This window comes from Haplochromis burtoni, unplaced genomic scaffold (assembly GCF_018398535.1).
Source record: "Haplochromis burtoni strain Fernald_Lab_line unplaced genomic scaffold, NCSU_Asbu1 Contig_171, whole genome shotgun sequence".
In the NCBI taxonomy this organism is placed as follows: domain Eukaryota; kingdom Metazoa; phylum Chordata; class Actinopteri; order Cichliformes; family Cichlidae; genus Haplochromis; species Haplochromis burtoni.
Genome location: NW_024582532.1, coordinates 383,028 through 398,343, shown reverse-complemented (window position 1 = coordinate 398,343; position 15,316 = coordinate 383,028). Strand labels below are relative to the sequence as shown.

The window sequence follows — 15,316 nt, the reverse complement described above, 5'->3', positions numbered from 1 at the left end:
TAAGAACAGCGTCTTGATACAAACTCTTGCACTAAGACCATTTCTGATGATGCTAATGATAATGTTAAAAGAACCACACGAGAAGAGCTCAGTGTTATATTTATTCACCTCACACACTCACCACACGGCCACCTTGTTATCTGTATGACAGCACCAAGAGGAATTCATCACCAAAACCCTAAGGTAACAGCTCGGGGATAGGAAATTATCAGTCATGCCTGGAAGTGATGAATACAGACATGGCAGCCATGTCTTTACATAAGGCATCCAGGACCAGCCTCCACCACCTTAAAATGCTGAAAAAGCTCAGTTTAGAAGATTGCAGAAGGTTGTGCAAGTCCTGGGTAGTTCAGTCAACCCTTTTTATATAGGCCATGAATACAACCATCTCATGTCAAAGAAATAAAATAAAAAAAGCAGAGCACAATAGGAGCAACCAGTGAGTTCAGACATATAAATGTGTGTGTAAAGACATGCCTACTTCAGATATCAGTTATTTTCAGTAGATTTCAGGCAGCAGTAACAAATAAAAACTGATAACACTTTTCTGGACAGTCTTCTTCCACTTCCCTTTAACAGATCAGAGCACACAACAAGCAGCAAACAGTACAGAGAGACGCCTTTCCCACGAAAGCCGACCAAAGCAGCAACAACCCTTCAAAGAACAGCGCGTACACATGCACTGCATGAGTATTTCATAAGCAAACAAAGGCAGAACATGACAGAAAGCAAGAGCATGTATGCTTGTCACTATTTGGTTTTTTGGTAACCTTAAAATTACATAATCAAGCGAAAAACTATTCTGACTAATCTTACGTGTTATCCTGTTATAAAGCACTTTCATTTTGAAATTCTTGATTGCCGATTATGATTATTAGCTCAGTGATTCAGTCTAATTATTTCCTTTAAATCAAGACAAAAATGATCCAACTATGCTAGTATAATACATGAAATTCATAATTTAGACAGAAGACACCCATTTCTCTTTAAGTAGACAACAGTAGCGTGATTATAACACATGAACAGAACAGAAAAGCAAAACATTTAAGACAAAAATCAAATTAAATGCATAAAGATTTTTCCCCAAGAAAAGGAGTTTAACCCCCCCCCCCCCCCAAAAAAAAAGGGTCAAGAGCCACACTGGAGTGTCTGTGGAGCTCTGGTTTGAGCTAAATGCTAATGCCATAATTTTTTAATCAGCACCCTAACTGATGTTGATTCAAAGGTCTACAGTTTTGCAGGTGTTTAAAAAAATAAACTTGATAAAAGTGATTGAAAATAAAGGAAAGGAACATAATTATGCATCCTATCCAATCACTGTCAGCACAAAAGGGCCAATCAGTGAACAGGATTAAACCTCTGGCTGCTTCATTTCATGGCAAACACTTTCCCCTTCTCAGCCTACACTGATCTCTGCGACTCACACCTTCATTGAAACCATTCATAGTAACATTAACAGTAACACATGGCTTATAAAACTACAGTACAGTGATTAATAATATGGCCGTCCATACATGTTGTTTGGCCGGTGCAGTGTGCTCAGCTGAGCCTCACTGTTTGTGTTTGAATGTGCAGCTTCCCCACTGACACCATGATAATCAGAGTTTTTTCGCCCCGGTGTGCCGATCTGTGGATACGATCAGGAACACCTGAGGAGGGGCAGAGCCACGCTTGGCCGTCAGTACTGAAAGGAGATGACAGAGTTCACTTTGTAGACGTGGTACGAGCGGTTCCAGAAAACTCGTGTGAAGTAGTTTGTGTAGGGCGAGTAGTTCATCTTTATCTCGTGGCAGAATCGTCCATATTTGGAGAAGGAGTATATCTCACCTTTGTCATAGACGATCTGCAAGAGACAAACATACAGATCATGAGTGAAAGTATAAAAGACTCGAATTCTGTAGAGTTTGCAAAATATTCTGCAACTAATGTCTTGATTATGGCTACATGATTGGATAAGCAATACTAATAACAAAGTAGTAGCAGAAAATTATTTATTCTTGGACTCCGCTAGAGTAGCTATGCATGATTTAAAGTTAAAAATAATCTTCATTGATCATACTCTGGGTTCTTAGTGTAGCCACTGTCTGAAACATGCTATTTTAGCTCCTTTTCCTTTAAGGTCAACCATCTTCAAAAGATCTAATCAGTAGGTGTGTGTACAACAGAGGACCATATTATTGATATCCACTCAAAATTGTCCAATCTGTAAGAAATCTATAACGGAGGAAAGGGTTTAAACTCACATGTCCGTTGGAGATGTCGAGCAGGTCTTTGATCCTACAGCCCTTATTAATAGTGAGCTCATTACAAATCGACTCTTCGATGATCACGTAGTTCGTTTTTTGGGCGGTCAGGAGCTTGTAGATGTCCTCTGCAGATCTCATTGCGTACACCTGGTACGCCTGGGAAAGGAAAGATTACCTCCTTTTATTTTCTGTTAAACTTCAGTTAATTTCATTTCAATATTATTTGTGTTGCGCCAAATCACAAAAACAGCCAGTTTAAGGTGCTTTACATTTTAAAGACCCAACAATAAAACTAATAATTTACTTTGAAACATGTGGAACACCAGTCTCTGTTTGGACTAAAATTCACATTCAGCACTTTAACCAATATGACTAACAGGCATTTTTTATAGCTGATTATAAGACACAAGTATCTTCTTGACAGCAGCACTGTTAAGGTAACAGATATGTTGTCAATGATAACTCACATCTTCAGTCCTCTTCAGCAGGTTGATGTCTGAATAAAGAGGTAAACTAGTTACAGCTGAACCCGAACACAACTTCACTGCTCCCAGCAGCTGTGGACTGCCTGCGAACACAGCTGCCACCGGAGCCTGTGACCTACATGAGGAGGAAAGACGATGGTTGATGCCATGATAAAATACTTTACAAATATCTTTATAAATACAGGAAGTTCTAAAGACCCACTTGATCCAGCTCATCAGCTCCACTGTGTCTCCATCGTAGAACTCCTGCAGTTCTGATAACTCTGCTAAGACGCGAGGAGAGAACTGCAGAATGGGAGAGAAAGAGCGTTACGCAGGAGATATAAAGTGTGTCTAACATAAAGAGCTCCCACGTAAAAGGGGCTGAACGCCTCACCTCTCTCCACAAACTGAAGCAAATGATTGTGGGAACAGCTGTGCTCAGAATCAAGGACTGGAGGGTAAAAAGAAAAGAAAACACGGTTAGCAACTGTGTCGATACTTACTCCTTTCTCTTCATGAGGGGAAAAACATTTTTTTAAATTTAGCTTTAATGTATTTATTGAACTGTTTTGTAATATATTCAGATTTTTGTAAACGTATTTTTACTTCTACTGCCTCCTTTTACTTACTGAATGTCTTTATGTTATCTTCTTTATTTAAGTGAACTTCTTTCTGTGTAATTTTTACTTTATTGAGAGATCTATTTTGTCATATTGTATTATAATACGTTATTCCTCTTCATTTAAGCTGCTTATACCAAAACGATTATAATAAAGTTCATCTTTAACTTTGATGTTTCAGTATCTTCTTTTAGCTTCTTCTTTAAGTTCTTACTTCATGTTATAAGCCAAAAAACGATTTAAAGATAATGATAAAGATAAGTAAAAAGTGAAAACAAATACAATACAGAATAATGAGGCTTTCAACAATAAGCAAACGCATGGTAAATGTGTTTTATTTTCTATTTTCTGGACTTAAATAGCGCTTTTTACAACATGCCTCATTCACCTATTCACACAAACACCTTCTGAAATGCTTTCTATCTAGCAGTCACACACTTTCACACTCCAATGGATGCACTGGAGAGCAACTTGGGGTTATCATCTTGCCCAATGATAAGTGGCAAGAAGAGTGGAGCAGCTAGGGATCGAACCACCAACCTTCCAATCATTAGGCTACTTGCTCTACCTGTACTTCCTGCGCTACAGCCAGGAATACAAAATAAGGACAACAACCACCATAAGCTGGTTAAAAAAGGACAGAGTTTAGATGGGGTATGAGCCTAGACTTAAAAAGAGAAATGTAGGGTGCTATTTTTATGTCAAGGTGTAACCGATTCCACAATTGTGGAGCAGTGACTGTAAAGGCTCTGTAACTTTGTTGTTTGAGGCACAACCTTGGGACATGTAACATTTAGAGAACATGACTTGTAATATAAGCCAGGGCTTTCCCATTAAGGGCCTTAAAACAATCAGTAAAATCTTAAACTGAATTCTAAAATAAACAGGAAGCCAGTGCAGTGAGGCTACGACTGGGCTGATGGGCTCATATTTGGTAGTGCCAGTCAGCATTCTTACTGTGCAACCATCTGCAAAAAAACAGAGGGAGATCTAGGTATAGTGAGGTACAATAATCCAGATGTGAAATAATAAAAGCACAGATGACTTTTTCCAGAACACGAAAAGACAGGAAAGATTTGAGTTTGGCATTGACTCTTAACTTGCTTGTCAAAGCAAAACTTTGAGTCAAAAATAACATCCAGGTCTAATTTGATACAGTCTGTTGGCCAGAGCCCTGAGTTACCCAGACAAATCAATTGGAGTTAGAGTCTGGGTGCAAAAATTAGACAATAGAATTAGGTGTAGAAAAAAAATCACTTGTCTGAATGTGTGTAATTGGGGGTGAGTGATGTTTGAAATAAAACGTGCTTTGAATGCTCAGTTAGAGGGAATAAGTACTCCACAGGTATCAGTCCATTTACCATAAATATGGGATGAGATTATCTAAAATATTGGCAAAAGAACTAGATTTGAATGGACCAAAGATTTGTCACTGTTTAGTCATCTAACCTTTAATTTCTTCAAGATAGTAAGAAATCCTGAGATTCTCTACTGTCTTCATCAGCATAGAAATGAAATGAAATAATATGGCTCCTAATACTACCAATAGAAGCTGATATGAACAGAAGAGGACTGGGCCCAGGATAGAGCCCTGAGGGACCCCACAAGACAAATGGGCAAGGAGTGATACACACAATAGGCATACAGAAAGTCCTATCCACAAGACAGCATCTGAACAAGTGAAGAGGTCCAACAAAATCAGTACTGCATTATCACCTGAATCTAATGGGAGTAACAGATCATCGGTCAGTTTCAACAAAGCTGTTTCAGTGCTGTGAACAGCTCTGAAGCCCGAATAAAACAGTTCAAATATCTCATTTGAGTTCAGGAATGACAAACTGTGACAGGATCCATTCATTCCTTTGGATATTACCGGCAATTTATAGATAATATACTATTTGTTTGGAAACTTAGCATAAAGGTAAGTTAAAGAGACGGTATATACCTAAACCTCCCCTTCTGTGCAGACTGTATTAAAAGAAACCTGTTTACTTTAAGACATTTGGTTTTGTTTCTCATGCACTATAAACAAACATCCATACCAATACTACAGGGTGGATGGACTTCAGTTTGAGCCACTTAAACACTGTCATCCAGAGGTCAGGAGAACAAACCCCAAATGCTGTAAACATGCAGACGTATGGTGTCCATAAATACTTCATCCTGCAAGACAGAAGAACATAGGCGATGAAAAGCTGTGCTGAATAACATATGGTGAACAAACCTCAATTATTAAAAAAACAAAAAAAAAACCCCAACGTACCCATCGAAGAGCAGAGCGAGACCCCCAAACAGCATGGTGTGGAAAACATGATAGACGACCTCTGGCTTCTCTCCTATTCCTCCATTTTCAAGGCTATAGGTTTTGCACAATGGCTGACCGCTGTGAGGGAAAATTACATTAAGATTTTAGCCAAAAGTATAAATATAATGACTGCTTAAAAACAACAACAACACAAGAGTCACCAGCATATGTCACTGTGTTATTGGGCAAACACATTTTGCTAACATAGTATCAACTACCAGTTAATTATTACTCTACTAGACACATGAAGACTGCATTTGTTATCAATTTGCATATTCAGTTCAATTCAATAGTTTGGTACAAACATTTAATTTCATTCAATTTCCCACAATATCAGCTCATCTGTTGGAAAGCTGGTTATCATTGTTGATCAACATCTGAACTTTGAATTTCATCTCTCTAAGTTCATCCAGTCTTGTTTCCTTCATAAAAGAGAAACTGCAAAAATCCTGTACTGTCATTTATTCATTTTGAACTTTTAGTGCACACTTTAATTTTCACCTGCCTTGAGTATTGTAACTCTATTTTTATTTGCATCTCTCAAATCTTACTAATCCAACTTCAACTGGTCCAGAATGCAGGCTGCTAATGAGAACTAGCAGGCGTTTGCACATCATTTCCATCTTTGCTTCCCTTCACTGGCTTCCAATGAAATTCAGAATTCACTTCAAAATTCAGACACAACTCATCAAGTGCTACACGGCCAGGCTACTGCTAACACAGCAGAGCTACTGAAACCTTATAAGAGGAGTCTCAACAGCTTCTTAGATCATCCTCTCTCATTGAAAAATCAGAAGTAACCATGCTTTTGAGATTATAGGGTCTGAACCTTGGAACAGCCATCGGGAGAGTCTGTGCTTTCAACAACATCTGAAAAATTAGTTTTAAACGTTAGCCTTTTATTAATACTTCTCCGATTAATTTTGGCCATACTCTCCATCTAATGAATGTATAGAAGTGTGCATGCTGGAATAAATGAATGACTGTATGTTGATTATGTGTTTGTATTAAATGTGTCACTTTTATTCAAACTGTGAAGCACTTTGTAACTGTGCTTTTTAAAAAGTGCTGCACAAATAAATGTATTATTATGAGTAACAACTATAAAGGAGCTTTTTACGACTTACGTAGTTAGCCTGTCCAAAGGTTTTGTTAAGTTAGTGGTTTGGTAACTTAGTGACAGGTGTGCCAATTCAGCTGCTGCAATTGGTCTAGTAACGTGGATCAGGTTCACCTTATCTCCACTTCTTTACCATGTTTATGCTGTTGGCAACTTGAGCAACTAGGCAACTTGAGGCTTTAAAACAAGACTTCAGAAACCAGCTCATGACAGCATGGTGCTGTCTGTTGTTAGACCAGAAAGATTTTGCACCACGAGTGTTTCACCTGAGCCTTCTGTAGATTGCCTGTAAGGCTGAAAGCAGGCACACGGTGAGCACGAGGAAGTAGAAGGGGAGGACCGAGGCCTGCGTCAGACGTAGAAATAAGTCCTGACCGGGCGTTTGGAAACTCTCCTGGCACAAGAGGAAGTTGGGGACAAAGTCGCTGAAGAGAAGAAAAAAGAAGATTATTATGTTAGATTACATCAGATTAGTTCTCACTAATAAGGTTACTGCTCTAAGTCAATAACAAAAAACACGACTCACGTTGTTGTGTTGAGTCCAAATTTTACTTCAAGGAACTTCAATATGAAGTCGCTCTCATTTGCAGCAATTAGTTTCTGTAAATAAAAAAACAAAACACTGCATTCAACCCAAAAACTGAAACTGAGTATCAGCCACTGAATGCTACACAGATGCCCTGCTCCCATATGACTTACCTTGACCAAATAACTGTAGGTGATCCCAGAGGTGAAGACCAGGTAAAAATGTAGGAAGAGCTTCATCACTCTTGCCACAAGAGGACCCACCTTCATCCTTTGCTAGAAAAAAAGTGCAAATGTTAATGGAGCTACTCCCATTTGAAAAGCTCCAAGCTGAAAACAATTTTCACTTTAAAGAGTTTATCTAATGTCATGACTGAGCTGCGAGGGGGAAGCTAACTCTACCTGGAAGTACCTCGCAAGAACTGAGCCAATGAGGAGGCTGAGCAGAGGCGAGCTGAGCAGGGCTGTGTTCTGAAACTGGAACATGTAGGCCAGGAACAAGGAGCTGAGGTACACCTTGTGGATGTCAGCTATCTGTTCATCCCAGAAATGGAGAGATGAAGAAGAAAAAGACAGCCAATCAGAGAAGAGAAAATAAAACACAGTTTTATTTAAACAGTCGGCAGGATTTTCCCTGTTTTAAACCCACAAGTTGCATTAAAAAACATCATAAATGCAAAATTGTTAGTTTAAAGTAATATAGAGTAAGAACCTGCTGCAATTTCTGAAGAAAACTGTATGAAATTTCAGAAGTTCAAGCTACAACTGTGTTACCTTACGTGGTGGCACCAGGTCAAAAGAATCAAGTAGAAAAAGACAGAAGCCTTGGATGAAGAGCACGTAGTGACTGTGTTCCCAGACCAGGAGGAAGGTGAAGGTGGTGGCACTCATGGTAAGATAGCAGAACATCTACAGAGAATGAGACTCAATCATTAGTGCAAGTTCTAGCTCACATTACTTCTTTTTTTGTGTGTGTTAATGAGGCTCATGAGGGGCTCACCTCAGTTGAAGAGCCGATTTTGTTTCTCAGGAATCCAGTCAAAGCTGTGACCTGCCAGGAGAAGTAAGGCAGAGCCCAGTTGTCCCGCAGAGGAATAGCATGATCCACTTTGGTTGTATCTGCTCTGTGGGAGAAAAGAAACAGAATTAAATACAACTTTATTAATCATTTTAATAGAGGAGGATGTTTGTAGCATTAGTCACCAGAAAGGTTTTACTGGAATGAGAAAACATGAACAGACAGGCAAAGAAACTTCATGCTTAAGGAAACGTTTGTTCACCTTACCTGTTGATCACATACCAGGCCACGGCCAACATGCCAGCCACCCAGGTGCCACTCATCACCCAGCTGCACACAAAGAGGGCAGTGACGTAGACCGCCTGCAGGCCCAAAACTGCTCCAATGTAGAAGTAAATCGGTTCCACAAAATCCTGTTTTATCAAGGGAAGCAGTGGAAAAAGACAAAGACGGTGATCCTTAAAAAGTGTCTGTGGTCAAACCTTAAAGTGGCAGAATGAAGCCACTTTTAATTGTGATTTTTCACTCCTAATCACTTCATTGTAATGATGTCCATAGCTAGCAGAACTAATGCAGCAACATTTACTCCTGCAGAAGCCTAGAGGCAGATGCTTAATGCCAAAAACACTGATGAAAACAGCTCAGCTGACGTAGGTAAGCTGGGTTAATCAGCTGTGGCAGTAAAACAGGGTCTGCTTTGTTTGGGCAGCCTTATTGCTCCAAGACTTATCAAAGCATAAATTATACTGAAGTTTGACCAGTTTGAGTTTTAGGACTTGTACTAACATATTCCCACACTCTCTTTGCTTTTTCCATGTACAGTGCGTTTAACACGGGTGTGTACGGCCTCTGTACCACTAGTTTCTATTTGGATTTCCATTCTCTGCTGTAAGCCAGACTTTTGTTATGCAGTCAAACCATTTATGTTTTCTCCACATCTATAAGCCATTAAGGAACATAATTAAAATACTAAACCACTGCAAAGAGATTGTATTTTATGTGCAAAATTGCACACTTTAAACGTAATACTTGATTCTCTTTGCTGCTGCACATGACACACAAATGCAAACTAAATATGGAAATGTTCTGCTCTCTCTCATATCCCTGCTCTAACATACTCAGGATACTTGCATTTGTACAGCTGTTATAGTTAGGACTTTAACGCCTTTCATTTTAAACTATTTTTATGTAATTTATACGTACAAAAAGGGAAAAACTTCTATATCTATCAGTTTCAAATGAACAGAAATGGTGAGTTAAAGCATTGTCTTATGCACTCCTTTAATATTAAAAAGCGCAAACCACTAAAACAGTGCACTGAAGCACTAACATCAGAACTATATCTTAAATATCTCATCTTAAGTATTTTTGTTTGACAAATTAAAGCCAAAAAAGCCCAAATATTTGAATACGAGGAGCACAACCTGACAGAAACAGACTTATCGGAACTGGAAATGCATAGAAACATTGCCAACATTCAGACCTTGCAGCTGAATACCAAACATTATAGTTAGCTAAATGCTCCTACACCATTAAAGTCAAATAAATGGAAATAAAAAAGCAGCATTGCTCAGTTTGGCAAAGGAACTTTTGTCCCACTCTTCTCCCTTTTCTGCTGCCATTAACCCAACCCCCCAGTATTTCTAATGCCTCACGAAAATGACTACAAAAACAAACACTGAAGGTCACATTACATCTTCAGCTCTGCATTTTGAGTCAACTGAACTATTCTGGCTATTTCCAGACAAAAGTGAATGGAGAAAGCAAAGAGAACTAATGGGTTGTTTCCCCTGAAGATGAAAGAACCTTCTGTCCAGACAGAAGGTTCTTTTATGAATTTAAAGACTCAGTCCTTTTAAGGACCCAAATCAACATTTTACTATTTATGGACCCAGGGACAAACCTTGCTTATTGAAAGAGAAGACACTCAGCCTCCAAGAATGAGAGTGGACGTCACAGTGGTTTTTATGCTTCATTTTGCTTTGAAATACACACACAAAGAAGACAACCCAGGAAATGTAAAATCTGATTAAATAAATCCTCACCTGGCTGCCTGTGACTCTGTATATGAAGCTTGTGATGAGCTCCGGATAAAGAGACAAACGCTCGACTGCGTTAATGGTCTGACCTGAAACGGTCCTGTTATCTACCACCAGCTCATAAAACCCTGTAAAACACAAAACAACAGAGCTGAGTCATAAGGAAAGCGGAACATTAAAGTCATTATCTGTGCTATCTGTGGACTATTTTAAACTCTGAATCATATAAATCTACTCTATAATAGAGTCCAAGAATAAAAATCTGGAAAAAATATTGAAAATTCGCTAAGCCTTTCATGAAGCAGGCAGTGTGCTCGTACCTCGCTCAAAGGATGGTGCTGCGATCAAACGCTTGTAGTAGTAATAATAGACCCCACTGCCTCCCTGGAAAGTGATTTCACGTTCCAGCTCCTTAGAAATATACAAAGTAAATTTTAGAGCTCGTACGATTGGGCAGCAAAGTAAAGATAAAAAAGGAAAAGAAAAAAAAGTCACCCACCTGTCGAGTTGAAAACCAGAACTTCCTGTCATGATATGTGGACAGATACACTGCATACAGCATGCCACAGGCAACAGATGCCAGACATCCAAAGAACACCCGAACTAGCCGCTGTAAGAAAACAGCTGAGGAGAAGAAGCATTAACAGTAAAAAACAACATCATCAACAAAAAAAGCTTCTGTAGGTCTTAAATGTGAGAGGAAAGATTTTTGACTCACACACTTTAAATAACCATTTTCTACCACACACTATTTCTCTTTGTAGCTGCAAACTGAGCTGAACAGAGAGATCAATATCATATATACTACTATGACAAAAATAACACACAAAAAATAACATTACACCTGCCACCAAAGTACAGCCAGAGACATTTTATATTTAGTCTCCTACACATTGCAACACGTGCAAAAAAACAAAACTTCTTCAGAGATGTCTAAAAATCTTACAGTACATACAAATTTGGTGACGTATGTACAAAAACTCTGCGAGATGGAAAAATACACTTAACTGCAATTTCAGTGTTTACTGGAAGCCACAGATGCAATATTTCATGACTCATGAAGTCGAGACATATGTTTTAGTACATTTGATCCAACACCACTGCAGGACAGTCGACTTCTGTTACTTCACTGAGTCACCATGGCATGTGTTTCAGCACCTGGTTGTACTTTTGATACCTCTCTTATCTGTATTTGAAGCATTTTCAATTACTCTCCTACAGCGTCTAACATTTACTAAGCTTTCTAAGGGTGTGCTCACAGTAGGCTCGGTTGCCTTTTACCATGTTTGAGCACAGAGCCCCCTTCCTCCTCACACTTCCCTTAATGTTTCGGGCCCCAGCGCTTCAGTTTGTCTCAGCATCTCAACTGTTCACTCTTTCATTCTCTCACTATTTTTGAACGGCACAAGCATTCCTGAAAAGCTTGCTTGCAGAGCAAAATTAGGTTAAAGATTTTATGTATTTTGTGGATTCGTTATGTGGCGCTGTCTTCACTGATTTGTTATTTACCTAACCAGCTAACTTTCATAGCTGGAACTCGATTAGTGTACTTTGCCCAAAAAGAACTTGCTCAACCTTGCCCTGGCTACTTCCTTAACTCGCCCATGGCACATTTGCCGAACTGTGTCTCTGCACATCAAACAGCTCTATTAATGAGAAGGTCAGCACTCACAAGTATGTAAAGAATATTTTTAATTTTGCATGACAGTAAAAATTAAGATATGTGTTTCATCCAATGGCTTTCTTCAGTGTTTCTGATATGCAATAAAAGCACATAAAGGATAATAATAATAATAATAATAATAATAATAATAATAATAATAATAATAATGGAGGTAGAAAATTTAAATCGGTCATTTCATGTCTTTAATCATACATGCCAACATAATAACACATAAATAAGCTGAGGCATCGAGTTTTTACACTCAATGCTATTCCTTCTGAAATTGCAAACACTACACTATGGAGCCACCAAAATATGACATACATAAACATGCATTTATGTAGCTTTTTTTTTTTTTTTTTAACTTAATTTGAAAGTACAACTACTAAACTACAAGGCTTTGCATGATTCACATCTTCTCCTCCCCCTGACTGGCTGAACCTTGCAAACGGGGGGTTTGAACAGCAGGTGGGTGGAGCTTCCACGCCTGAGATGTTCTTACTGACATCATTCAGAGCTACAAATGCAGGAAAACTGTCTGAAACAGAGCATCTACAGCAGACTAAAGCTTTTGTCTCACGGGGATCACTTCATGGAAGCATAATAGGTCCCCATTACTGTACAGCATGAACCTGACCATCAAATTGTTTGTTTTTTAAACGCCACTGGGCAGCGTATGAAGTGGGCTGGTATGTAAGAAATGGACTTACATGCAGATAAGCCCTTGGCTTTGACACATGACTGGGCTCTGCTTGATTCTTCCTGTTCATGCTGACCGCCTTTAACTTCACCTTCATCTTTCTGCTGCGAGCCATCAGCCGCTGCAGCGCTGGACCCATTCACCTGTTCAACATCTGGTGCTAGAGCAGAGAGAGACTGGCTGTCACAGCATCGACACAGAAATGTGCTCTGACATTAAACTGTTTCTCCACTGGAAGCTACACAGCTCATGTTCAGTTAGCAAACTGCTAAGTTAGCTCAACTTACGTTTGGTCTCCAGCTCCGACTCCTTTTGTTTCTCTTCCTCTTCATTATCTCCTTCCAAAGTTTCTGATTTCCGGCATCTTAATTCAGTCATGACTAAATCAAATTAAGCCAAGAGGATCTGTCTGGTGTGTTGAGGCAGCAGCATGCTAACTAAAAAGCACTTAGCTAATCTAAGATCAAATCGATAAGATAAGCTCTTTAAGGTAAACTCAGCAGATGACAGGCTCCAAACGTTACTTTACTCAAGAGATTTTATCCTTCACGAACTTGTAGAACGACAGCAGCACAGCTGCAGAGTTTAGTTTAGTGGTGCCTGTGTGGAGGACTGAAGTTAGCGCTACTGCTGGGCGGAAGTTGCAGATGACAACAGAAAGCAGCGAAGAAGAATCCAGACAAAACTCAATGGAATATTTGTCTAATTTAAGACAAATAAACGCCAGCAAAACGCAAAATAAATAAATACAAATAAAATAACTTTGATTATAAATAACATTTACCTTTCTAAAGTATTCAGACCACGTTTTAACACTGCCATTAACGTGTTCTTTTTCGCATTATTTCTTAAAGCAAATTTCCATTAAATTGATACCTGACATTTAAAAAAATATCTATTTATGTATTTTTAAAGTACTGTATTGGTATTTCTTTGCATTTTCATTACTTTTACTTTCTTAAAAATATATATTAGAAGTGCTTCTTGTCAGTTATTATAATCTTATACAAGGACATGTTTATATTTAATAGTGTTTCCTTTGGCAAATACTCTGTACCTTGGGTGTTGTTTTTGTTTTGTTTTGAGTAAACCTTTACTTAATGAAAACTGGGAAATTTAATACTTTTATTGAGAATAATATTTAAGCACAAAACGGACTAAACACATGAATAGTACAAAAAGAAAATATAATCATTTGCAAATACAGCCAAAACATTTTAACAAATCAGTTACAATATTTAAAAAACAAACAAACATATAAATAGAGCAATAGGCTTTTTCCGATAACCATAATTGTAAAATATGTATGTTTTTTACATATTCCCAAAATATTTAATTTTCATTTCCTTCATTATCAGGTCAAATTTTACTTTCCTGATAACCTGAACACACTAATAAAATTAAAAAAGGTGAGCACATGTTTTAATATCTGAATCATAGAATAAGTTATTTTTTTATCTGTTGTCTTAAGAATTCGTTGCAAGGACAGATATAAATTTGAGATGCTTTTCTCAAAGTACCTTCTTGAACAACTTTCAAGTTGCCATTTGTACAATCGATGAAAGTATGTAAACACATATTGTTTAAGTAAAAACTAGTGATTTTTTTTCTACAGATTTTCATATGACACCAGCGTAACATTAATTTTTTGTGTAATTTTCAAGTTTATTGACTAGTTAGCAACTCTTTATGGTACAGAAGTTATTTCCTTTATTATTTTCTGTTTATTTATGTGTATTACTTAAATGCTCCACTTTTCTTCAAAATGTTTTTTAACATGCTTTATTTATTTGTGTTTGGGTGTTTATTAATAAAGATTTTTACAATTTTTTTTAAATAATATGCCATTTAAAATTTAAATGATAAATAAATAACAAAGGGAAAAGGTCGTGTAAAAAAAATCAAACAAAAATATCACCTTTATAAGTTAGTCAAAAGAAATCAGACAATTATTTGGAGATTTTAAAAGTCTAATAGTAGTTTTTCATTGTGTTTTGTTTTGGGGTTTGTTTGGGGCTTTTTTCTTTTACAAATGGCAAGAAATGATCTAATTGCACCTTTTAAAATGTGAAGAAATTATGTACAAGCAATTTGACCATTTATTTATTATTTTAGGAAATTTTATAAAATCTTTTTCAGTGTTTATTATTCTTTTTTTTTGTTATAAAGACATTTTAAATTAATAATAAAGCTAACTAGTTGCAGACCCTATAACAGTCTTATGGAAAAAGAAAATTGTGTAACTGTAGTAACCCTTTTTTTTTTTTAAACCAGGTTTTCAAAAGTATTCAAAACACTGAAACAAACACTAAAAACAAAACACTAATTACTTAGTTGCAGCTCTACTTTTTGAAGGTAGCACATTCTAACAGGACAAGTTAGCCAAGAAAATACAATTAAAAAAGGTTAATGAATAATGCCAGCTCTATATGTAAGACCTATACAGAAAGCTGTACTGGGTGACCTCATTAGGACAAATTGAAATGTAGAATCACTAAGAAAAAAGTGGTGTTTTTGTAATTACCATGCATACAAATCAATGTCTGTGATGGACAAATCTAAAGGCGTCCTTTGTGATTTGGGTTATTAACATGACAAACAATGACAAAAAAA

The 15,316-nt window shown here is 37.5% G+C and overlaps 1 protein-coding gene across 2 annotated transcripts; it reads right to left on the bottom strand.

The window, feature by feature from the left end:
* Positions 1-85: 85 nt before the first annotated feature.
* Positions 86-15,216, bottom strand: LOC102313107 (dpy-19 like 4). Of its 2 annotated transcripts, XM_005940934.3 has the most exons (20): positions 12,991-15,216; positions 12,714-12,863; positions 10,840-10,964; positions 10,661-10,751; positions 10,347-10,468; positions 8,569-8,714; positions 8,284-8,407; positions 8,058-8,192; positions 7,686-7,817; positions 7,458-7,559; positions 7,285-7,358; positions 7,025-7,183; positions 5,597-5,716; positions 5,376-5,496; positions 3,108-3,164; positions 2,934-3,016; positions 2,714-2,846; positions 2,244-2,402; positions 1,828-1,843; positions 86-1,684 (listed from the first exon to the last, which is right to left on the bottom strand). In XM_005940934.3, exons 1-20 carry the CDS (start codon positions 13,079-13,081, stop codon positions 1,599-1,601), a joined length of 2,226 nt encoding a protein of 741 aa, XP_005940996.1. In that variant the 5' UTR covers positions 13,082-15,216; the 3' UTR covers positions 86-1,598. The 2 variants fall into 2 exon arrangements, with proteins under 2 accessions (XP_005940996.1, XP_005940995.1); XM_005940933.3 differs by having other exon boundaries at positions 86-1,843.
* Positions 15,217-15,316: the final 100 nt, after the last annotated feature.

Coding starts and splice junctions, on each gene's coding strand:
- LOC102313107 (XM_005940933.3), bottom strand. CDS start 13,081: ATGACTGAATTAAGATGCCGGAAATCAGAAACTTTGGAAGGAGATAAT. Junction 10,965..12,713: donor AGCCAAGGGCTTATCTGCAT/GTAAGTCCATTT, acceptor TCTTCTCCTCAG/CTGTTTTCTTACAGCGGCTA. Junction 8,408..8,568: donor GCCTGGTATGTGATCAACAG/GTAAGGTGAACA, acceptor TTTCTCCCACAG/AGCAGATACAACCAAAGTGG.